Source organism: Siphateles boraxobius, unplaced genomic scaffold (genome assembly GCF_051911475.1).
Source record: "Siphateles boraxobius isolate OS27281-9 unplaced genomic scaffold, OSU_SipBor_1 56, whole genome shotgun sequence".
Classification (NCBI taxonomy): domain Eukaryota; kingdom Metazoa; phylum Chordata; class Actinopteri; order Cypriniformes; family Leuciscidae; genus Siphateles; species Siphateles boraxobius.
Window position 1 is genome coordinate 2205271 of NW_027509182.1, and position 25939 is coordinate 2231209.

The 25939-nt window shown below is 37.0% G+C and overlaps 1 protein-coding gene across 1 annotated transcript; it reads left to right on the forward strand.

Moving 5' to 3' along the window:
• The first annotated feature begins 1139 nt into the window (after positions 1-1139).
• Positions 1140-25374, forward strand: zmynd19 (zinc finger, MYND-type containing 19). Its single transcript, XM_077206295.1, has 6 exons — positions 1140-1380; positions 6982-7041; positions 8771-8877; positions 20571-20711; positions 20810-20990; positions 23859-25374. Exons 1-6 carry the CDS (start codon positions 1330-1332, stop codon positions 24000-24002), a joined length of 684 nt encoding a protein of 227 aa, XP_077062410.1. The 5' UTR covers positions 1140-1329; the 3' UTR covers positions 24003-25374.
• The last annotated feature ends 565 nt before the right edge of the window (positions 25375-25939 follow it).

Below are 25939 nucleotides of genomic sequence, written 5' to 3' on the forward strand. Positions count from 1 at the left end.
TCAACATTTTATAAAGTCCAGATAACTTCTGTCAATGGCACATCCGAATTAGGCTTCAATGAGAATTTTTTTTTAATGTGTGACAATTTTTTTTTGTCACAACCGAACCAGTGCCCAGTTTTTCAAAAGAAATGTAATTGTATTTAGGTTATCAGATTCTGAAATCTAATTAGATCACATAATCCAATTTTTCAAAAGTAATCTGATCAGATATTGGCAATCGGATTGGATCAAATCTTAAAAAAGGGTTGTTCAAAAGAAATAAAAGCCCATCAGTGAATCACAAAATTCAATCTTGGTTTTGATCTGGATCAAATCATAAGTTTGTGTTGTTCTTTTGGGTCGTATACTTTTTAGTGAGATTGGGATAGCCTACATTTGATCCACAAAAAACAAAGAAAAACAAAAAAACAACAACAATAGGATTATCCTGATCCCAGCAGAAGGGTGGATTTCAGGAACTAATATTTCATATAACTTTAACACTGATGACATTGTTTATCATGTATATTTACACACACACACACACACACACACACACACACACACACACACACACACACACACACACACACACACACACACACACACATATATATATATATATATATATATATACACATATATATATATATATATATATATATATATATATACATATATATATATATATATATATACATGTATGTATATATATATATGTATGTATGTGTATATATATATATATATATATATATATATATATATATATATATATTCGACTGCCCATTAAGCCTTTCACAACAGGTAAGTAAAAAATAAATAAAAATAATTTTATCACCATAAAAAATCCCCCATTACTTTTGAACAACTGGGACCTGGACCCAGCTGTGCCGGTGAGCATTTCGCGCTAAAATGTCGTATTTTAGTTAGGAAAAGGCGTTGTTTCTCAGGAGGCGGGCTTTGTTGTAAAATCTCGTAATGTGATTGGACAGAGTAATATAATACGTTTACGTATATCCACATACGTCAGCATAAGAATTAAATACCCAACACGAATGCGTCGACGATGCGCAGCTCTGATTGGACAAATCACTGTCAGTCCTCTTTTACGATTGGTTTACGTTCAGAATTTGGTTAGTCCCTCCCCCCCCGAAGCTGGCAGGTTTTCCAACGCCTCTCAGCGGTCGGCGCATCACGGAGGTTTGGAAGCGGGTGGGGAAGACGCGGGCAACGACTGACCCTATTACACTAAAAATTGTACTCGGGGTTGGTTTGCCCGCAACGATTTCCAGCCTAATACCGACATACCTGCTCTCACATTTCAACCCAGTCCTGACATCCTCTCTAATGTCGGATTTCAAGCTCGGGATTGTTCGACTTGGCCGTGTGGCCGGGAAGGTGAGCTGAAACCTAGGACTGCCATGTGCGACGCAAAGGGGAGGGGAGCCAAGACCCGTGAGCTAAATGCTTCTGTTTAACAATTAAGTGGCAGATTTGTCCACTTTTTATGTTGTTGACCTTTGTCAGAGGGGGATATGTGTAATATATTTATGTAGTTGTCGTCGAAACAGGCGGGTTTTATTATAAACTGGTCAGCTCATCAGCCGAGTAGGTTTAGTCCCGTATGAACCGCCTACTTTTGATGTGTAGTGCCGCTACCGTGGCTAACAGCGCAAATAGATGGCTCGGGCGAGACTTCGCTTGCTAACTAGGGAATGTAAAAGTTGTATTTTTTCGATAATACTTGAATAATGCATTTTAAGCACAAGACCGTTGCGGTTTCCGATGTTTGGTCCACGTCAGGAATGACACTGGCATCCAATATGGCTCAGCCAGCTCAGAAAATGCCTCAACCAGGAACCGTTCGCAGCATGACAACCGGCATGTCGGCTGTGAGGAGCCTTAGCCCTGTCTTTACCAGGTTTATCTGTCAAACTTACAGTCACTGCTCAGCCACCTTGTAATTTATAGCTTAACGTTCTGCGAAATGCTGCAGGCTTCTTAAACTTAACTCTTTTGAACGGGTTCTTTGCGTCATCATCATCCCGAACAAATCCAAGCTGCCTCTGGGATGACAGGCCGCTGATGCCATGACACTAAGGGCAGCCGGTAAACAAATCTCTATGGGGTTAAACAACAGGACCATGTGAGAAGTTGCATGAAAAAGTGCGCACATAAGACGCATACTATACAGTGAATGAGTGCCCATTTATGTTGTCATATGACGGAATATATGGCGTTATTTTCATGAATGTCGAGAGCGCATTATTGTAAACGCGAGAGCACATCCATGAAATGCGCGAACACGAATCTGCTCGCACGCTAATCTCCTTTTCTCTCGGCCAAAACGTAACGCTCGCTCTCAAATATACAGTGCACTTCCATTATGTTCACACCATTATGAACTTCTTCTTCTTCGAGTTAATACATGATTAACTAACTGTATTTTTCTATGTACATTTCCGAAATGCACTTTCTGTAAAGCTGCTTTGAGACAATGTGTATTGTGAAAAGCGCTATACAAATAAATTTGAATTGAATTGACTCTCGCTCAGATATTGCGCTCAGACGGTGTCCTGACACCTGTGCACTCGCAAAAGTCTCCTTGCTCTTGCACTAGAAAGCTCCTGGATTAAACGTTGTCAAAAGTTATCAACAAAGCAGAATAGACTTCCACGACTGACCGATGAAAATGCTACGTGAAATCCAATTGGCTGAGAGTGAACTGCACCTAAAATTCTTTTGATAATCAAAGATGGATCGTTATTTACTCTACAATTAAATAATATTTAACAATATTAATCAAATGTATATTTGAAATGGATCGGAATTGGGCGCTTTGATTTGTACATACCAATAAGCTAGTCTGTCTTAACTGCATCACTACATTATACAGACATTACAAGTCATACCCCTCAATTTATATAAAAACAACATGTTAAATGGCTCTTAAGACACTACATATAAAAATTCAATGTCATATGTCAAATATCTTAACGGTTTAAAATAATTTACACTAAAATCTCAACTGGAACAATGTTAATAATGTAGTTGTTTCCTATCAACATCAAATGCAATAGTAGATGTAAAAAAAATCCACAAGATATCATTACCAATAAATGTCCAAACAGTGATGATTTTCTCTGATTTAGACATCCTCACCCGATCGTCACAAGTCGGTGCTCGCGTGCTGTCAAATATGTCAGTAATTGGCTACAATGAGCAGCGCTTCGAAAACATATTGCAAATATACGTCAATGACACTCTTCACCGAGCACTTGCACAGATACACACGGGAGCATTTGAAAGCAGGTGTCTATCAGCGGCCTGCTTGTGCTTTCAAATGCTCCCGTTTTCAAAACACTATCAAACACTTCTGTGTGCTCTCAAACGCTCCAGTGCGTTGATCATTGTAGCCAATCACAGACATATCCGATGAGTATGCAACACAATGGCCAATCAGAGGTGTTTACGATTGCGCTCAAAGCGGCACATTTTTAACATTTCATATCTTGAACACACAATTCAAAATAAATGCGTTTAGCCCAAGCAAAGGCTGGAAATTTGCTTCATTTGTTTGTCATATAGCTTCATACAACGCTTAGCTGTTACATATCACATACCCAGCACTTGATTGGTCCTGGTTAGAGTAGTCAAAAAGTACCAACTTCGGTACTAAGGCGGTACTGACATTTTAAAATGTGACGTTACATACTAGCATTTCCCTCAAGAATTTTGAGTGCTGTTGAACGGATTCTTAAACGCCTCTGATTGGCCAATGTGTTCACATGCTCCACATATATATCTGTAATTGGCCATTGTGTTGACGCGCTCAACATATATGTCTGTGATTGGCTACAATGATCAACGCTTCAAAAACATGTTGTCTTTGACGCTCTTCATCGAACGCTTACATAGGCTAGATACACACGGGAGGTGGCGTCTATCAGTGGATATATTATGGATATATCCTCTAATGCATCTCTAACTTTTATGGTACATCAGTCATTCACATTTGTGCTTGTCTAAGGTAATGCACCGTTATTGATACCGGTAATGCAGTTCTTGTATGTGCACTAGGGCTGGGCGATATGGCCTAAAAAAAAAATCCCCGATTTTTTCACAAATCCGATTTACGATTTAAATCGATTTTTTTCTCTACGTACTTAAAATCAATCTGCAGATGACAAAGAAATTGTTCAAAACAAGTTTTAACTTTATTTTGTTTTAATATTCCCTTCTGGGATTTGATCTCCATTAAAGTGCAATCAGAAACAACAAGCCAAAAAGACAAGAGGACAGGCCCTGTCTTTGAAAACAATGAAAATGTAACATAAAATAAAATGGGTGGATTGGGATTGGGGGAGATGTGTAAAAAAACTAAAAATTTGCATCACAATAAGTGTATTGTGATAGTCAAATGATTTGGTAACTAAACATAATTTTATTAAGTTTACTGGTTTGCTACTGTTTTTATTATTGCTTAACACAAATTTCACAATTTCAATTCAATTCTTGTGATTTGATTCTGATCTTGATTCAATATAAATTCCTTTGGATAAATAGGTACGTAGTAGCTACGTACTACTACCTAAGAACTATCGTACTACTATCTAAAAGTAGATACGTTAATGTGTTAATTGTTCTCCCCAAAAAAAAAAAATCACCTAATGCTGTAAACATACAGAGAGCCCTGTCAGCTGGTATTATTAAAGGTTAAAACTAACTCAAATTAAATATGTGTTTTTTATTTTATAATGCATCTAACTAACATGCGTGCTATGGGTCATTAAAAGCCATCCTGAGGTAAATATAACGTTACGTGGCATATGCTGTTCTCCAGCTGTTTTATGGACATCTTTCCGCGGTTGAAAAACACTGATCGATCGATTTTATTACATCTCGGTAAGTTTGTAGTAAAGAGTAACAGATGTTTGGTTCACGTGCCGCTTGAACTGAGATCTGTCAGCGTTCTTTCACGTCACATTTACAAGCGCCAAAACGGTGTTTATTGTTTGAATTTTGTAATAAAACTGACAGAATCTGAGAGCTGAGAATCTGTTTCATATCGATAGTAACCTGCTCTGTCTTGTCTGTCGGTGTCAGTGTCCTCTTTGCTTCGCGATTTTTCTCTGCGCGAGAAAATGGATGTGTGGCGTGAGGGCGTTTAAAAAGTGACAGAATTGCGTCTCTCACAGTGAACTCGTGAGAGTTGGGAGCCCTGCAGATTCAGCTTGTAAATGTTTTGGGCGGGTGTGCTTCTGCTGCCGCGGTCTCGCTCATTTGCCATGTTGTTTGTGTATCTCTATCATGGCAAGCGCTGAGCCCGGTCGGAACTACGGGAGCCCAGATGGGAGCGTCGGCGGTTGTTAAAGAAAAAAACGATTTTCATTCAAATAAATCGGCGTGAACTACACATTCGAGTTAATCGATTTATCGCCCAGCCCTAATGTGCACCGAAATAAATTAGAAATATACATGACGGTTTGTTGATGGACATACACTTGTTAATCCTGATGGTGAGGAATTACAGTTGCAACAACTCATAATGTACCTCAAAATGCATATCACTGAGAAACGTCCCGCTCAAGTCGTCCTTGCAATGGAGATTCGGGTTGATTAACTAGTTCCTCCAATGTTGCATCACCGGACTCGCACTCATAGGTATGGTAAAATCAACATCATCGTTACTGTTTACAGTGTGTACAATACAGTCGCTGAGGACTGTTATGGTAATGGCCGTTTAGCTTCCAACAAGCGCTGTAAGCGGTAGACCAATCACAACAGACTGGGCCATCTGGCCAATAAGAGCAGAGCAGGCTCTCGGGAAGGAGCGATTTAGAGAGACTGATTAATCTAAGTCGTTTGAGAATCATTGAAAAATGTGGTGATGTGCAATGTATATTATGTGAAAATAATATAAATGTTTTTTGACCTTTGATTTATGCAAACCTGTTGTAGGAGACCTCCAAAACAAAATTAGGAACCTTTAAAATAGCATAATAAGGGCACTGTAAGCTTGATGTCGACTAGTCGCTGATAATAGCCTATAGAGGGTGCCACAGGATAAGAAAACTTTGAACTCCACTTTTACGCTCTGTTTTCAACAGTTAAAATTACAAATAAATGCATACTCCGGGAGCGTTCCACAAGATATGTTTGATTATACCAGATTTGAATGCTCAAAATTGATTGGGTGGATGCATGTTTTAAACGGCTTATTGTACACGTAAGTTAATTGCCATTCTATACTAATGTGCTGCTGCATTGTAACGCACATGCATACAGTCAGTAGCTTGCACATCACATGCAGATCACGTGCACAGAAACATACAGTAGCCCAGACATTTATTGTCAATATTGTTCTGTGATTTATGTACAAAATAGTTTAGAAACTGAAAAGTTCTATCATATGTTTCTTAGTAACTAAATTCCATTACAATATTAGTAGAGAGACGCTTCCAGATAGGATTTATTCACATGCAGTCTCTCTCACTAATGCATTCATATGCTTGTAATCTTTACTGTGCTATTTTATTTGTATCCAAACGAGTAGAAATCTGTGAGAAATATAAAGACCCAAAGACAAAAGAACTGAAATAAGCCTTTATTTAGGAGCAATAGCCTTGTGGGCAACGCTGTGTCAAATGCCATAGCTATACACAAGGCAGCCAGCGTTTGAATCTTAGCTCAAGGTTCAGGCTTATTTGTTCATTAATGATGTCATCAGCGACTAGTCGACAATGACTCGACTTTAATCACATGAATGTTGACTTTAAAAATCTGAATTCTGGATCAAAACAAACTTTTCAAAACCCACATCCAATAATTGCAAATAAAAAGGTTGTAGACAAATCATTTGTCAAAAAATGTGGGAACCATGCTTATAGCAGTTTTAAGTAAACTTGGGTCTTCAGTGAGGAGACACAACAAGTAATATGTTTTGAATTGTTTTTAATGTACTTTCTCTGCATTGTAACAACATTTTGTTCTTTTCAGACAAAGTACACTTTGATTGATGAGCAAGACATACCATTAGTGGAAAACTATGCCTTTGAGGTGAGAGCCTTTTTTTTCTTTTCTTTAGGGTTCCAAGCACAGAAGTTGCTAGAACCATTGTGTTTGTACTAATTTTCTTATTTATCTTAATTTTTCTGCCCTAAAAATGTATGAGCATCAGAGACCATAATCGCAGAGACCCCAAACTCAGCAGAATGGACCCGATAGTGCACAGCCACTCGGGCACACACACACATTTGTCTGACACTAGGTGGCGCTACAAGGCTATTTGCTTTGGAACTTTTGAACCCTAAGGGGAAACAATCATTTTTCCCCTGAATCCTTGAGTCAAAACCTACAAATAACTACAATTTTCCACCATTTAGAGTTTTATTTAAGACCTACTTTTTCAAACTCCTAGGCCGTTGGTCTGATCTTTACCAAAATAGGCACAAATCAGCTAAGGACTGCGCTGGCAAAAAAAATCTTTTGCAATGTTTCAATAAATCTAAATTGACAGCTTGATCATTTAAAATAGCTTAATTCATTGGTCAAACACTTTTACGAGCTGACCTATATCTGCTGAACGCAACTTGCTTAACATAACTTGAAGTTGACACACATAGACAACAGGACATTCTGATAATGCACACAAAGTTTGATAAACTTGTGGGGCGCTACAACAACAAAAAATATTTATAACTCCGTATAACCATGAAGTTTAAAATTGTTATGTATTTTCTTTGGTTGATGTCTTAATCGTCTGACATGACTTAAAAAACAAAACAAAAACAAAACGTGGCCGATTTTAGCAGCTAATGACATCAAATGAGTCTTCATCAAACTTCACCACGTCAGCTCTAGACCATGCTAGCAAAAAGTTATCGAAAGAGTTTTGATCCATTAAACATTTTAGCAAATATGATATGACATATTTGATGGGTGTTTCCCGTTAGTATGCCTATATCTTGTGTGCACAAAGTCCAAACTTCTCAAAACTTTGTAGAACAAATCATTCTGAGCAACAATGCTTAATTTCATGAATTTTATGATGGTTGGGAAGCTAATAGCAAATTCTAAACTATTAGCCATTTCAGATAAAAGTTGAAGGCTGTGATATTAATGTTAGAGATCATTTAAGCATAATCTTTTTCTACCGGTTTCCATTACTTTGAATGGAGATAAATGCATAACCTAGTACTTTTGTATAACTATGGTGTACTGACAGTAGGCTATAGTTTTATGTAATTAGTGTACATAGACATCTATGAAATGCTTATAGATCGTTAAATGTTTATTTAATTTTTATAGACTCAACACTTTTCCCAAGGTGCCTTAAAATTAAGAGACAATTTTATTTTTCAAGATAATATATTAGGCCTATACAATTTCTATACAATTTCCTATACAGTTTAACACACAAATGTGTGTTAAACTGCTAGCATAAAAGTTGTCATACTGTTTTTTTATTATTATTATTTAAGATGGACTTTGCTGTAAAATCTTCATAATAACATGCGTTTCATTTGGATCGTTAATCATGGGCTATTAATGCTTGTCTCCAATGATTGTCACTTGAGGGTTTTTTTTTTTGGGTTTTTTTTTTGTTGACATTTTTGTTTGGGGTTTGAATTTTGGTTACCAGCACACTTTTTCCACATGCCTATGAATTTTTTTCTTGTTTTATGACCTATTCAAGTTTTTGAAAACATGTTATTGTCACATTCTTTGAATACTATTATTTATTATACTATTATGAAATTTAATGCCTGAATGTTTTTATTATCAGGCACGAATGGAAGTTGATGCAGATGGGAATGGGGCAAAAATCTTTGCTTATGCCTTTGACATTGGTAAGGGTAGATGGGCTGGTCGACCACTGCATGAGTTACTCTGGTGAGTGTACTGCTAGAGTCCATTGCAATTCCTAGAGCCTATTGCTTTTTCGCTGTTTACTGTTTCCTGATATGACAACACAATTTAGCCACTAGTGAAAGTTGTAATGAACGTTCAGTTTGCTAGTGAAGTCATCTTCTAATTAGGGGTGTAGCGGTACATCAATATGTATCAATACATCGATAAAATGACACAATATGATGTATCAATGCTATGTGTAAAAAAAAATCAGTTTATTTTACCTTTATCTTGACACTCTGCACAGTGCACACAACGGCTGTCAAAATATTCTATACATTTGTCAAAGCAGGTACTCTGGCATATTCTCTGGCACCAGTGCCTTTCTCTTCATTTTGTTGAATATACAGGGGGGAAAAATAAAGAAATAAAGAATCATTCAATTGGGATACTAGAAAAAAAAACATTAAAAGGAATACTAGATTTGCAAATCACAGAAGTCATTGCTTATCGCATTGCACAAGCCTATAATGAACTCATCAAATGATGGATCTCATGTAACAAAAAATACTTAATTGAACTCAAAATCCTGTTACACAATCCACAACAAAATCATCACTAAATAAATCACTGAAAAGTCGCTTAATTAAGACTTGATTTTCCCCCCAGTGTTTTATTTAGTGTTAATTTTGTTGTGGATTGTGTTACAGGAATTTGAGTTCAATTCTTCTTTTTTTTATGTTTTGGCAACATGTGTGAGTTAATGAAAATGTGACTACGGACTAGTTGTGTAAAATAGGACATAATATTGTAATAGTGATCTATCGATTACAGGCCCCTGAATATAATAAAATTTAGGGATGCGCCGATGCCATTTTTTCATAACCGATCCGATTCAGATACCCAAAATCATGAATATCGTCCAATTCCAAAAATTGTTTGTTTTGTTTTCCTTGATTATTGTAGAATATCTATACCTCTGTGTGTGTGGAACTGATGATCAATCTTTTATTAAACATGGTACACTAAATACCACTTCATTAGAGAAAAACAACAACTGAATAACAATATATTATATAATCTTAAACAAAAAATATAATATAAATTAGGCGAGTGGATAATTCAGCAGCTAAAGTAATTCTAGAAACAATGATTTAGGAAAAAACAATTTAATGGGGAAAAAATAAGTGTAGCGCTAAATCTGGTAAAATGTTAATTACAAATCACTATACACAATAACAATTTGATTAAAATAAATACTTAAACTAAAGGACGTTTTATTTCAAATGTATTGTGCAGCTTTTTAAGGGGCAATATGATATGACAGAACAAGATCCGCAAAGCTATCATAATATCTATCAGACTATCAGAATGATGTGCTTTAAAGCAACATGGAGTAACAGCGTGCAGCACTCCTCATTAAAAAATTCAGAGCACAAAGAAAAGAGATATTGTGTGCACAACTAATAGTGTACAGGTCAAATTAGCATATTGTGATAGTTCATTATATTCCATAATGTAATGATAAAAATTAAACTTTCATATATTTTAGATTCATTGCACACCAACTGAAATATTTCAGTTCTTTTATTGTTTTAATACTGATGATTTTGGCATACAGCTCATGAAAACCCAAAATTTACTATCTAAAAAAATTAGCATATTTCATCCGACCAATAAAATAAGTGTTTTTAATACAAAAAAAGTCAACCTTCAAATAATTATGTTAAGTTATGCACTCAATACTTGGTCGTGAATCCTTTTGCAGAAATGACTGCTTCAATGCGGCGTGGCATGGAGGCAATCAGCCTGTGGCACTGCTGAGGTGTTTTAGAGGCCCAGGATGCTTCGATAGCGGCCTTAAGCTCATCCAGAGTGTTGGGTCTTGCGTCTCTCAACTTTCTCTCAACAATATCCCACAGATTCTCTATGGGGTTCAGGTCAGGAGAGTTGGCAGGCCAATTGAGCACAGTAATACCATGGTCAGTAAACCATTTACCAGTGGTTTTGGCACTGTGAATAATAATATATATATAAATAAAGAAAATAATATAAATATATATGATTAATCTCATATAGATTAGAGGTCGACCGATAGTGGATTTTACCGATAACTAGGTTTGACCATACTTGCCGATAACCTATTAATCAACCGATTTTTTTTTTAAAGCACTCCAAGTAAAACAGTGCTAAATACGCATTAAAATGAGAAGGTCTTCAGAACGAATTGTACAGAAAATAATTTAAACATTAAAATATTACAGGTCAAATGTGTGTTTCTTTAGCTATAACCTAGAAACAAATTTCATAGGGAACACTTTGGTAACAGTCCTATTAGTTAACAAGGATGTATTAGCTAGCCTTCATGAACTATATGCATTATGTAATATACATTTTTACAGCATGTATTGATATTTGAGCAATAAAATTGTGCCTTGATCATTCATGTTAGTTCATAGTACATTAACTAAGGTTAACAGAAAAAAAATTATAACTCTATTTAAAATATATTAGTAAATGTTGAAATTAACAAAACTAAATATGAACGATACTTCTACAACATTTATTAACCTTAGTTAATGCCAAAAATGGAATCGTATTGTAAAGGGTTACCATTTCATATAAATCCAAAGAGTCATGCTTAAAGATGGCCATCTTTAAATATCTGCAAAGGCCAGAGCATTAAAATTACATAAATGTAGGGCTATATTACATGTATTGTCTCACTTTATTTGCTTTTATTTTAGAACACTTGATTATCTAATCAAAATAACTGTGTATTGTAGTGATTAAAAAAAGAACTGAAATCGAATGCATTTCTGATACGTTTCTGTCGGCTACATGAACATATCAATGTTGAGAAAGCAATCACGTCACTAGCTTTATATATGCAACTTCGCCGCCTAATGAATGCATACAAGGGATCAGCTGGATATAAACTAATGCAAATAGATGGTAACAATTGCGACAGGCTACTGTATTGTATATGTTTGATTTATATTGAAGTTTTTGGGACATGGCTTTAGTGGTGAGCCTTTTGTTTTTGTAATCAGGCTCTCAAAGTAAATCAATTTAATTATCCGTCAATAATCCGTCAATAATTCTGGTTTCAGAGTGTTGAGGTCTCCTTACCAAAAGGTTACTTGTTAGAACTAAAAAAACATTAATACGAGTCATCAACACATGAAGTGTGGTTGGCGTGACTTAAGTTGAAGGATGGCACTTTTAGCCTCAGATAAAAATTCGTAAATTATTTTAGAGCTCCTTGGATTCCAGTTATTTTCTTCAGTTTGAACATATTATGTTATACATTTACAGGGTTTTTCCTGGCTCAAAATGAGGCGGAGGTGGTAAAATCCTCGATCAAGATAATTAAATTTGTATTTTTCGTAGACCATCATATAGCCTACTGTGTTTCCAACAGTATTGTTTTTGGGTGGAGTCCAGTACCTCTAGGGGGGTTTGGGGGCATGCTTCCCTGGAAGAAAAGTTTGTACATTTTTAAAGATAAATTCATTAATCTGGTGCACTTTGAGTCCGGTTTCTAACCTGACTTAAATAATGAAAAAATTAAGAAAACTTGACAACTTCACAGCTAACTAAGAAAAGTGCCTTTTTTTTATATAATGACCATTAGAAGGTGCTCTAGGCATGGTTTCCTTGATTTTTTTTCCCTGAAGAGAAATACTTTCGAAAAACGAAAGTAAGAGTGACGCTCGTTCGTTGCGTTTTACTGTGAAATGAGAGTTCGGAGTCTTTTAATGATACCTCAGCGACCCACTTCGCAATTCTTTTTTTTTTATAACTTGGCCCGTCTGAGCCGCAGATTATCTGCAGTACCCGCGGAATGCCAGAAGACTTTTGGGTTATTGCCTAAGTCAGGCTGGCTCTATGGATGTATTTAAATTAACTTAGTGGTTTAATTTCACAAAAATGCTGTAGCTTAGGGAAAACATTATCGGTACCTGGCTGTGACAAGTGAAGGCACTTCGATGCTGCGGAGCAGGTGCTTCTCGACTTGCGTCGCGTGCGCCTGTGGTGGTTGTGATAACTGACAGGAGATTCTGAAGAGGGGGAGGGGCAGGGGCTTGTGCACTTTCGCAGAAATTTACCCTGAGCCCTGGGCCCGGCTCCGTTTGAGACCAGCAAGTTTTAGTGCTTTTTCTGATGCAGTCGAAATGCACGGAACGGTTTAAGAATGGACACAGGCCGTGAACCCGCAACGGAACAGTGTCGGTGGAAAAGGGGTATCTAATCATGTGATTCCCTGTCTTGAGTTTTGGCGACAGACGGAGGTGGCACGAAATTTGACGGAAGAGGCCGCCTCATAATTCTCTATGCAGGAAAAACCCTGCATTTATATACTGGATATGTAAAAATAAGTTTAATTTGTCAAGGTTTTTTTTTGTTAAATTAATCATGTTGCCTATAGCTTGTGACCATTAAATCAAATCACATTTAAATTTATGACAAATTACTGCTTTGTTTATTCAGAAATAGCAGTAACTTAATGTTATTAGTGTAGATTGCTTTTCATTTTATTAGTGTAACAACACCCCCCTACATAAGACCGTATTTGTGCATTTGTATATTCTAAATGTCTTTAGGCTGTTTTTCATAACAAATACCATAGAAACAGTATACAGTGTGTGCATAATTATTGTGCAAGTTGATATTCTGAATTGTGATGATTAAAACTGTCTTTAGGCTGTTTTTTATAACAAATACCATAGAAACAGTATACAGTGTGTGCATAATTATTGTGTAAGTTGATATTCTGAATTGTGATGATTAAAACTGACAACTAATGAAAATCCCAAATACAGTATCTCCGAAAATTAGAATATTACTTAAGACCAATACAAAAAAAGGATTTTTAGAAATGTTGGCCAACTGAAAAGTATGAACATGAAAAGTATGAGCATGTACAGCACTCAATACTTAGTTGGAGCTCCTTTTGCCTGAATTACTGCAGCAATGCGGCGTGGCATGAGCCGATGAGTCTGTGGCACTGCTCAGGTGTTATGAGAGCCTAGGTTGCTCTGATAGTGGCCTTCAGCTCTTCTGCATTGTTGGGTCTGGCGTATCGCATCTTCCTCTTCACAATACCCCATAGATTTTCTATAGGGTTAAGGTCAGGCGAGTTTGCTGGCCATTTAAGAACAGGGATACCATGGTCCTTAAACCAGGTACTGGTAGCTTTGGCACTGTGTGCAGGTGCCAAGTCCTGTTGGAAAATGAAATCTGTATCTCCATAAAGTTGGTCAGCAGCAGGAAGCATGAAGTGCTCTAAAACTTCCTGGTAGATGGCTGCGTTGACCTTGGACCTCAGAAAACACAGTGGACCAACACCAGCAGATGACATGGCACCCCAAACCATCACTGACTGTGGAAACTTTACACTGGACTTCAAGCTACATGGATTCTGTGCCTCTCCTCTCTTCCTCCAGACTCTGGGACCTTGATTTCCAAAGGAAATGCAAAATTTACTTTCATCAGAGAACATAACTTTGGACCACTCAGCAGCAGTCCAGTCCTTTTTGTCTTCAGACGCTTCTGACACTGTGTCTTGTTCAATAGTGGCTTGAGACAAGGAATGCGACAGCTGAATCCATTTCTTGTATACGTCTTTGCGATGTGGTTCTTGGAGTACTGACTCCAGCTGCAGTCCACTCTTTGTGAATCTCCCACACATTTTTGAATGGGTTTTGTTTCGCAATCCTCTCCAGGGTGCGGTTATCCCTATTGCTTGTACACTTTTTTCTACCACATCTTTTCCTTCCCTTCACCTCTCTATTAATGTGCTTGGACACAGAGCTCTGTGAACAGCCAGCCTCTTTAGCAATGAGCTTTTGTCAGTTTTGTCAGTGCCACAGACTGACCGACTCCATGCCACGCCACATTGCTGCAGTAATTCAGGCAAAATGAGCCCCAACTAAGTATTGAGTGCTGTACATGCTCATACTTTTCATGTTCATACTTTTCAGTTGGCCAACATTTCAAAAAATCCTTTTTTAGTATTGGTCTTAAGTACTATTCTAATTTTCAGAGATACTGAATTTGGGATTTTCATTATTTTAATCATCACAATTAAATGAAATAAACATTTGAAATATATCAGTCTGTGTGTAATGAATGAATATAATATCCAAATGTACCTTTTTGAATGGAATTACTGAAATATATCAACTTTTTGATGATATTCTAATTATATGACCAGCACCTGTATTCAGGTGTGCATAATTAAGCAGGTTTTCTTTTACAGGTAAAATGGGCTAAAAAAAGAGGTTTAACTCGTACTGAAAAGTCTAATTATTAAATGCTCATGAGGATGAGCTAATGCAATAAATAAGACATGTTAACTGCAAAAAAAAGGAATTAATGTGGAGATTTAGATGTGAAATCATCAGGAACCCTTTAGTCTCCACTTTGTAAGGCCGTCTAACTCGATCTAATGGCGGTAATCGAATTAGCGGTGAAGGTCTTTGCGTGTTACTGTCTTTTCTCGCGGCAAAGTATTTTTGGTTAAATGCAATACATTTTCTCGTGTATTTTCTCGTTATTTCATCTGACTCCATAAATGAAAAGGCTTTAATGATATCTGTGCATCATTAAATGTGAGCGAATGTTTTACTATTCTTTTAAACTCTTGAATGAAAATGTCAAAGTCAATTAGAATAATCAAATGGCACAATTTAATATGTCAGGTAAATGTATCATTATAATTTCATAATCAATTCAAGGATAATCAATGCAAAACATCAAATGCTCTAGAACAAAGAGGAAAAAGTTTACCCGACAAGAAATGCGTGAGGCTGAGTCTCTCGCAACTCTCAGCTAGAGGTCTGCGCGGGACACAATTTTCAGACCCGCTCCCGCCCGCTCCCGCAGTGTTCAGTCCCGCTCCCGCCCGCTCCCGCAAAGATTTGTCATTTTTAGTACCGCTCCCGCCCGCATCTGTGATATAATGTCCCGCTCCCGCCCGCACTTTCTGTCTGACGAAAGGTCTTGGGGAAAAAAATGCGTGCACACAAAATTCCTTACCAATACTTGGTAACATATTTATTGGTCCCATATTACGAACAGCATAATATTCACAACAGTACTTTATCTGAAGCACTAGAGGCGCTCTGTTCCTCGTCCATGCTGTCTATTTTGAACTTGAACTAGCTTTCGAATTCGAACTCGGAGCAGCGGGAAAGGAATTGTCTCTAAACAAGTGTGCGTGAGATTAGGCCCCGCCCTACCCGACAACATTCACAAGTTTAGGCTGCTTAAAACGTTTTTATTGCTGCCAATCAGAATCTCCCTCACAACTACAAATTATGTACGCTACTTTAATCATTTATATATTTTACTTTATACTCATATTTAATTTGCGGGAGTGCAGCGTATCATCCCTCCCGCCCGCACCCGCAAGTGCACCTCATCATCCCGCCCGCTCCCGCAATGACCTTTAAAAATTTGTCCCGCGCCGCACTGTTTTGCGTCGGGACCCGCGGGTCCCGCGGGACTCCCGCGGGAGTGCAGACCTCTACTCTCAGCCTCACGGGCCGATCTCAAATATAGAAAAGGCCCCGAGCTCTCCCTACGTTTCATTATATACCCAGACCTCATTTCAAATCTAAACATCATCCACCGTGGTAAGTCACCATTTGCTAGCAGTGTAAAATTAGCATTCAGTCAAATGGTCAGAAGGTATTAACTCAAAGACACACCCTCCATTGTGGAAGATGTTTCTAAACTTCCTAAGAACTTTATTACCTTTTGGTTTATTTCTTTGGGAATGAGACATTTGAACCAGTCGCACCGAGACATTTCAAATAATACCAAACATGTATAAACCTTGATGATAATCATTCACATTAAACCATTTAGATTATTGTGTGAGTTTGGGAGATCCCTGCCAGGATGAAGAATGGGGGAGAGAAATGTAGATTAGGATGAGGGAGGTGAGACCTTCGTCTCAATAGTGCATGAGGGGGAGTTCAAATGTTAATTTCCTTTGTTTTCTCAGAGAGTGGCCCGCTCTTAAAGTCCTTCCAGTTTTTCCAGTCTTACAAGTGCTATCATTTTCCAGAACTGTAGCATACCTGGAGTCTCCAGAAGTGCAAGATTTCAGGATCTCTGAGACTTTTCTAAGGTAAAGAATCCTGAAATATGAACCACACTTAAGAATCACAAGCTGAAGTGTTGTGAAAAACATGAAGACTGTTTATAGACGACCTATCTGTCTGAAGACATTATAGACATATAGGTTGAGAGTGACTCTTGAGGGACCACAGAGCCGGTCCGCGCCTTTGTCACGCAATAATGATACATTATAAATGAATACAGTGATGTTATGTATTAATACAAAATAAATACTTTATAAAAAATAGATGCCTACTTAAATAAAAAAGTTGTAACTTTAACTACTCTTTTACTAACTCTTTGAAACTTCTTAAAACAAACTGTCTCAAAACATATAAAATAAATTATTTGCTAAAATAATGACAAAACTGAGAAATCAGAAACCTAATAAGAGCAAGGGTTCAATAATGACAATTATTGTTGAAAACTGTAAAAATATTATTATTTCTCAACTGTCTCAATACAGTGTAACTGTCCTCAATCTTTTTTTATTATTATTATTGTAACAGACTTTGTTGGATTGTACATGACAGAAACCAACAAAGTCTGTTACTATAATACCGGTAATGATGTACTGGCGCTCATTGTATGTGTGTATGCAATCTATTTTTCCCCTCGGGGCTTGCCGTAGATAGGAATGGGTCGTGCGCACTTTGTACTGGAGTGTCGCGGGTTTTTGGAGTTAGTGATCTGATGTGTGGTATAATAAAGTGGAGAAGAGTTCAAACTGCTATGTTTATTATTTATTCAAACTGCTACCTTTACACCTAGAAGGTTAAGTTCCCCTGCGGCTATTTTCTCCAACTTAAACCGATACCGTGACTATGCGCAGTTGCGCACAAATTGTCTATGCACTCGCGAGGTGTCTAGATTATGCGCATGACTTAAACGCTGGCAGACACAGCAGCATTTGTTGGCAGTAGGGCTGCAACAAACGATTATTTTGATAATCTATTAATCTAACGATTATTAGAACGATTAATCGACTAATCGTCGATTATTTCGCAGACTAATCAGTAAGTTTGGAACGATTATTCAGCTTTTTCAATTACTTAAAACATTGAGTTATACATATTCTTATTATAATATAAAAAATTTAAATCAGTTCAGCTTTTGAAATAGTTGTTTTAATGAACTTTGAGCCAACTCAACAGGTCATTCTCTTTAAGTTTTCAGATTTCGGTCCAACTCAAATCACACACAAATGCTCTCCAAGCATTGTTGAATAGGCCCACTGCTTTTCTTAGAACTGAAACAGAAAAAGGGACATTTACTTCAGGACACAAATAATGGTAAAATATTAATCTGCAAACCATTATTATAAGTATAAAATTACAACCTTTTTTTTTACATGACAATTGAGCTGACAGAGACGTTCTCATTCACCTTTTAATTTACAGTATGAAAAAGTAACTGCCATGATATTCTTCCTGACATCTCCTTTTGCAAGTCATGATTATGGAACAAAATACAGGCAACTGATAAGACTATAATACCTAATAGTGTTACAATAATAAAAACAGCCCTGACTCCTAAGCTCGATCAAGTTTTATTTTATGCAAAATAAATCATTACATTACTGTAATTATATTATTATTGATAATATTATTAGTAGTATTGCATTCTCTAATAAAGAGATTTACCGCTAGTTAGTTAGCTCTAGCTGGAGAACACTCAATTCTCACCGGCTCCTCTTGTGCCGGGATGTTTCCTCTGTAAGTGCTCCAACGTGCATGTTGTGCTCCCGTGAAAAGCAAGTTCCGCCTTGGATGTATTGCACACGACAGCATTCTTGTTTTGAAGTTTTGTGAAACTTTCCCAAGCAAACCTTGCTAGTTCGGATTCGTTTGCACTCCATCATAATTCGCGCTGTTTTTTCTTTTACCAATAGCTTTTGTAAGGGCTGCATTACACTCTAGCGCTACAGCGTCGTAGCGGCCAAATCGCGACATTGCACGCCCTTACATTAGGTCACGTGGGATCAAACGACTACTCGACAACAAAGATATTTGTCGACAATTTTTTATTGTCGACAATGTCGATTAATCGTTTCAGCCCTAGTTGGCAGATATATTGATCATGAAATCAGAATTTTCTTATCTTGAATTATTCATTCATTCATTCATTAATATTCATTCATTTGTCACTTGTTTAAGTCATCAAAAAAAAAAAAGTAAACTTGATTTCAGCCGTTTAGTTTGCTTATGCCTCGGGCCGGCCACAATGAGCAAGACAGACCTTTCAGGGTAGGAGATGGACTTAAAGTCAACTCCCAAAACTTACTAAGAGATTCTGGAAGATAATTTCTTCAAACAGAGGTACGAGAGGATGTTGTGCTGGTCCTTCAAGAATCACTCCAGTCCCAACCTATCTATCTGTCTATAAAAAAACAGTCTTCACGCATTTCACAACACTTCAACTTGTGATTCTTAAGTGTGGGTCATATTTCAGGATTTGTTACCTTAAAGCCTCTGAGATCCTGACAATATGTACTTCTGGAGACTCCAGGTAGGTTGCTGTTCTGGAAAATGGTGGCACTGTAGACTAAAGGGTTCCTGATGGTTTCATAACTAATTCTTCACCTTAATTCCAAAATGTTTTTTGCAGTTAATGTGTCTTTTCTTCTTGGCCTGGTTTTGTATGACCCTGCTCAACCAATGAGTGTTTTGCTGACCATTGGTCACACCTAATTTTGGAATTTCTAGCATTGCATTAGTAATGCATCCTCCTCATGAGCATTTAATCATTTTTTACTTTTCAGTGCAAGTTAAATCTGTTTTGGCCCATTTGAACTGTAAAAGGAAACCTGCTCAATTTTTCACTTCCAGCCTTCCTTAACAATTATTTATCACAAAAAATGATTAAATACAAAATGGATAGTAGTTAAGATTGATCTGGTTTGAAATTGGTAAAATGTGCTTGGAAAAAAATATGATCAGAATATCAACTTACATAATTATGTACGCACTGTAGTTACTTTTTACCATGGTAGTGAGTTGCAATGCATGGTTTTACCTGTGATTAACATGATCTAAATACTATGGAAGACCCTACACAATTTTACCCTTTTAAAAATTAGGTTTTTACTGATGTTACTGTTTTTGTTAATAAACACACATTTATATCTGCATCTCAGTTACAGCTACTGTCAACTCAAGCTACGGTCAAATGTGCATTTCTAAGAGAAAAAAAACACATAATATTAATTTGTGAAATGTTCACCTGTTTGGCAAGTGTTTGTCATGTTCTGACGATAAAGACTACCGGAAGACTACCGGATGATGATGATGATGATGATGATAAAACCACACTTAACTGTTTGGTTTCTACAACTTTCAATCAGGAGCACAAATCTCCCTTTAAGATTGAAAAAGATAAAGATTGGACGTTTATTGTGATAATTATCAATATTTACCGATATGTAAAATTTTATCCTAATAATTTTTCGTCCTTATTGCCCAGCCCTACTTTCAGGCAACTCATCAACTAGTTGATTTTGAAAATATGTAGTTTTGCAAGTGTAATGTAAACCACGAAGAGGCTGTAAATAAGTAGACATCATCTTGTTTTAAGTAGTCATGTTTTGGTGTACTTTTTCACAGGGAAAAGCACAGAGGTGGAATCGCTCCAAGTTTCCAAGTAGTTCACATAAACTCAGTCACAGTTGACAACCGTCTAGACAACTTGCGCCTCGTTCCGGTGGGATGGAGTCCCAAACCAGAAGAACTGTCTAGCAAACAACGGTAATTTAGATCCCACATATGAAAGCAACAAATAAATATCTGCTGTTATCTACTCTGCTCAAATTGTATATAAAATATGTATAAAATATCCTCTCTAGAGAGCAGTCGCTGTACTGGCTGGCCATCCAGCAGGTTCCCGCAGACCCAGTGGAAGAGCAGTATTTGGAGTTGAGTCGTACACGCTACTACAATGCCAACGGAGAGCTGGTGGAAGAGGAGGAGTGCTCCTGTACCTACTACGAGTGTCACTACCCACCTTGTTCGCTCATTGAGAGGAGGGTCAGTATGATGTAGACACGAAAGTCATTTTATGGGCATTTATTGGGTGTAATTTAGATTAACTAAAAAAAAAAAATACTGGTCGGAAGTAAAGATGTGCATATCTACATAGTGGGTTGTCTGAAAAACAAGAACATCAGTCTTACAACACAGGTGCATTTCATTATGTTCGCATAGGATGTATTTAAAAACAGCTGGATGGAGTGCAAAATAATGAAACGGAAAACAGCAGTATGTCTTGAGATTAAATTTTAAAATGTTTCAAGCGCAAAAAAGCATAGTGAGCGAGACAGCAGGGTAAATATGCTTACATGGATATATTTTTTGGAGATGTCATGGATATATCATTTATTGCCCAAAATAATAATATCTCACAAAAATGGATATTTTGAGACGTTCTCATAGCACTGATAATAGTAATTGCTCTTATTAGATGATTTGATACATTTTTAAAAGGTGGGGAATTTTTTTTACACAAAGCTGTGTTCTGATTACTCAAGACTTGTGTGGCATGATTGTGATGCTCAATAGCACTCGCTTCATTCCCACGGCTCTCGACCACGCCCTGCTTCCCACAATACCATTTTAGTGCACTAAAACCCTCTGAGAGGTCAAGTCATGTCTCGTAATTCAATTTGTTTAAACCACTGCTGTGCAAAATATTAAAGGTGCTTTCGCACTAGCACTGGGGTTTGATTGACATCAAAGTTTGGTTCGTTTGGATTAGGGCTGAACGATTATGGAAAATAATCTAATTGCGAATTTTTATTTTTTTTATTTTTTTTTAACCAATATTGCGATTGCGATTTAATATGCGATTACTTTTTAAGTTCTTTACCTTCTGTATTAGTCGACAAAGACAAGCAATAAATCATTGTACAGTAGGGATGGGAATCTTTAGGCAGCTCATGATCCGATCTACTTTTTTTCTTATTAATTAATCTTAATAACACTTAAAATATGTATTTAATTACATGTGTAAATATACATACTTTAAAAAAAAAATATATATATATATATATAACACATTTAATTAAACCAATTACATGTTAAGAATTTTAAATAGGCTATAAACTAATATAGCTTCAAAATATAAGAGCTAGTAAATAAAGAGGAACAAAAAAAAACATTACAAGAAATAAACACAGAGTGCTTTCAGTATTTAAAAGAAGGCTGTCTGAACGTTTTCCATTCAAGAGCTGGAGTGATTTCCCCCCCCTCAGTTTAGATACAATAAGCTGCATTCACACTAATGCACATATCTCTTTTGAAATTGTAAATGTGGTTTGTCTTGTTGGGTTAAGATATAACTGACCGTGTTTACATTAATTTCGCGCCTTAAAAGCATTTTGAGATGAGTCGCTCACAGCCGCATGCAAAAGCACTCTTCACAAAGCACGCGTATTTTAAAATGAAAGCAGATTTCTCAGTGATTTTTATATTTTTAATAAATAAGCCAACTGCATTCCAAAAGACACAAATAATGCCTTTGTGGAGCATTTGTAAGGAAAATTCCGGCGGCCAAGACCGCACACTGCAAGAGTAACATCAAAGCGGCGAAACCTGTGCAATGAAGCCCGCGACTGGCCTTGTAATTCGCTTAAACCCCGAACTTTATGAAAGATTATTTTTCGGAAGGTTTGAGCAGTGTTGTGTGTGTGTGTGTGTGTGTGTGTGTGTGAGAGAGAGAGAGAAATTAGAAGCAAGCAGAATACGGTAGTTTCTAAACCATGCGCAGCGTCATCACGCATCTGTGTTTAAAAACTAAGCTCAGACTAAAACTAAGCTTATTTATTCTCTCTCCAACAATTCTGGATCGATTCAGAGAATTTCAGAATCGATCCAGAATTGTTCGAGAGAGAATAAATAACACAATATCACATACATTAAAAATAAACGGTTCTTTCCTGTATGCCAGACCAATATGCGTAACGTGCCAAGTTGATGTTTGATCTGCAGACTGCTTTTCTCTCGCGTGTCACGTGACCAGTGTAATCGCAGCTTTTGCGGTTATAAAATCGTGTTTCATCATATCGCGATATTATCGCAAATGCAATTAATCGTTCAGCCCTAGTTTGGATCATGTGAAAGCTATTTTTATGAACTCTGGTTTGTCCTGGTGAACTGTACCCGGGATCCATCTAAAAAGGGTGGCCTGGGGTATGGTTCATGTGAACTCCGCTACAGTTTGTTGCTGATATGAACACAATTGTACTAAATCATGGAAGTGAACCGCTATTTTGAATGATTTTCTAAGTTTGTGTGTTCTCACTCACTTGGCTGACAAGGGTCACTGATGCATTGCAAGCAGAGAGAATGTACTGTATATCTCATTTCTGCTCTGCTTAACCAGATATGGACTCCCACTTAAGCACATTTATAGTACATTCACAGCAGATAGACGCAAGTGCCGTTATTGAAAACAAACCAAAGGCTCAACCAAAAATATAAAAGTGTGGCGAGCAAGCTATGAATTTGCCGCCTTCTGCGTCATCATTACCAAGCAACAGGGGTCAATAAAAACGCACACAAGTTAATGCACTGGTTTTGAATCAAACAATACAGTGATAACGCAATCCAGCAGGGGGAGCAATCGAACTAAAGGCTAAAACAAATGCAACACTTTTTTTTAGATATACAATTTTTTTTAGATATACTAGTCTACTTAATTTGACTAGTCAGTTGTTGAAATTCAACCATGAACAACAATCCCATCGTAGTGACAGAAATTACACACTTAAAAAGCTAAATGGACCCATATGATTTACAAATAATTGTCATTTCAACTTGTTAACTTTTTTGTTTATTTGATTGACTCATTTATTTTAGTTGTGACAATATCTTGTCTTTATCTGTGTACCTTTCCAGCTGAGGGAGTTCAACATCTGCGGCAGATGCCAGGTGGCACGTTACTGCGGCTCACAGTGTCAACAGAGGGATTGGCCGGCCCATAAGAAGCAGTGCCGTGAGCGTAAACGGGTTCTGGCGCTGGAGTCTGAGCCAGAACGATGATCCCCTCAACCCCTGTTTGAAAAACAAGGGAAACGGGGTGTGAGGCGAGACTGGAGTTGAAATGCAAAAATTCACTGGTAGGCTTGGGGACAGTTTTGTTGAGTTGGATGGGCCTATTGGGGGAAAAACATACTTCCCAGAACTTTCAAATCTCCACAACTTGCCTATGGGGATTATGGGAAATGGAGTTTTTTTGTTGTTGAGAGGGATGTCTTAAAAGCTCCACCTGCTGCTATGGATGCGTTTGATGAAGAAAAACACAATGCCGTCATAACTCTTTCTCTATGGACTGCATTTGAGTATTGACAGTCATGCGCTCGCTTGTTCCATCCACCCTTCTGTCATGAAGTATTAGCCACCGAGGGACAAAACTGCTGTACACCTGATGATGGGATGGAATACGGACCTCCTCACTGTACTACCCTTCCTCCTCCTCTTCTCCCGGTTGGACTTCTTGTGCACATAACCAAGCACAGTCACTCACCTGCCATAACTTCTACAAGTATACAGTTGTTAGCTGTGCAAAATCACACCACCAGTATTGTGTGTGCAATGCCATTTTTGACTGAAGGACATGGGTGAAGTGATTGAATGTGTTTTTGTTTTATTTTGTTTTTTTGTTTTTTGCTTTGCTTTGTGGGAATTTTGGGGGGGCGGTGTCGAGGAATAGGCCTTCTTTGGGAGGCAGTGTCACTTTTCCTGTCTACCTGTTTTTGAAATGCATTACAATCCTATTTACTCTTCCCACTCATGTCATGTTTAGTTTTACTTACCATAACAAGCACTCAGTTTAGAGGGATGTCCTGGGAAAAACTTGAAAACCCACATGGAAAGTTGACTCTGATTCATGTTGTCAATGTGTACTAAGTTGGATGTCTAACATTTTTCATTTGGGTCCCAGTCATTCAATGATTAGTCATCTTGTTTGTCTTAAAATCTTTGTCAAAATGAGTTTAACTTATGAGTTTTTTTTTTTTTTTTACTTTTTAGAAATTTCTCATCTTGATACAAAAATATGTGCACACAAGTTCCAAGCGTGTCTTCCTCTTACGTCAAGGGCAACTCAACCAAACTGACGCACACACACAAATAAGCATGTATAATAGATGCATACATGTGACGTTTGTCTGTGTTCGTATTCCGAATAATTTATCTGGTTGGGGTTGAACACTGTGCACTGAATATCCTCACTTTGATTCTTGTTTTTTTCTGAGAAATCAGAGTCTGGGGAAGGTTGGTGTCTGTTCTTTTTATTTTTTCTAAGCTATTACCATACAAACATTAAAATGCATAAATATGTGAATGGACAAAGTTTGTGATAACTGACCATCTCTTGTCACTGTAAAATATAAGAATAAAATTAATGAAATAAGATGTGTAAAGGTTAATTTGGTTGAAAAGAGTGTGTTTTGCCCATATGTTCTCTTATGAGGGACATAGGTCTTTCAATTTCTTTGTTAAACTAAGAATTTGGGCTATATTGTTATTAGGTTCTTCGTATTCTGCACAATTTGAATAAATTTGATATGAGTCAAAATCAAGCTTTAAAAGCACCTACATGATGGTGAGAGTGAAATTGAGGACAGGAAAAATATATAGACTTCATTGGTAACACTTTACAATAATGTTCATTAGTTAACAGTTAATGTATGAACTAACAATGAGCAATACATTTGTTACAGTATCTATTGATCTTTGTTAATTTTAGTTAGAAAAATCCAGCTGTTCATGTTAGTTCAGAGCATTAACTACTGTTAACAAATACAACCTTTGATTTTAATAATGTAGTAGTAAATGTTGAAATTTATATTAACTAAGATTTATAAATGCTGTAAGAAGTATTGTTCATTCTTAGTTCATGTTAACTTAGGTTATTAACTAAGGAACCTTATTGTAAAGTGTAACCACTTCAATTGATCTATTTTTTTGTCATTTTA

Bases quoted from the DNA above. Each gene is read 5' to 3' on its own strand.
- zmynd19 (XM_077206295.1), top strand. From the start codon at position 1,330: ATGTCGGATTTCAAGCTCGGGATTGTTCGACTTGGCCGTGTGGCCGGG. The intron at 1,381-6,981 runs GTGAGCTGAAAC...TGTTCTTTTCAG, and splicing joins TTGGCCGTGTGGCCGGGAAG to ACAAAGTACACTTTGATTGA. The intron at 20,991-23,858 runs GTCAGTATGATG...GTACCTTTCCAG, and splicing joins GTTCGCTCATTGAGAGGAGG to CTGAGGGAGTTCAACATCTG.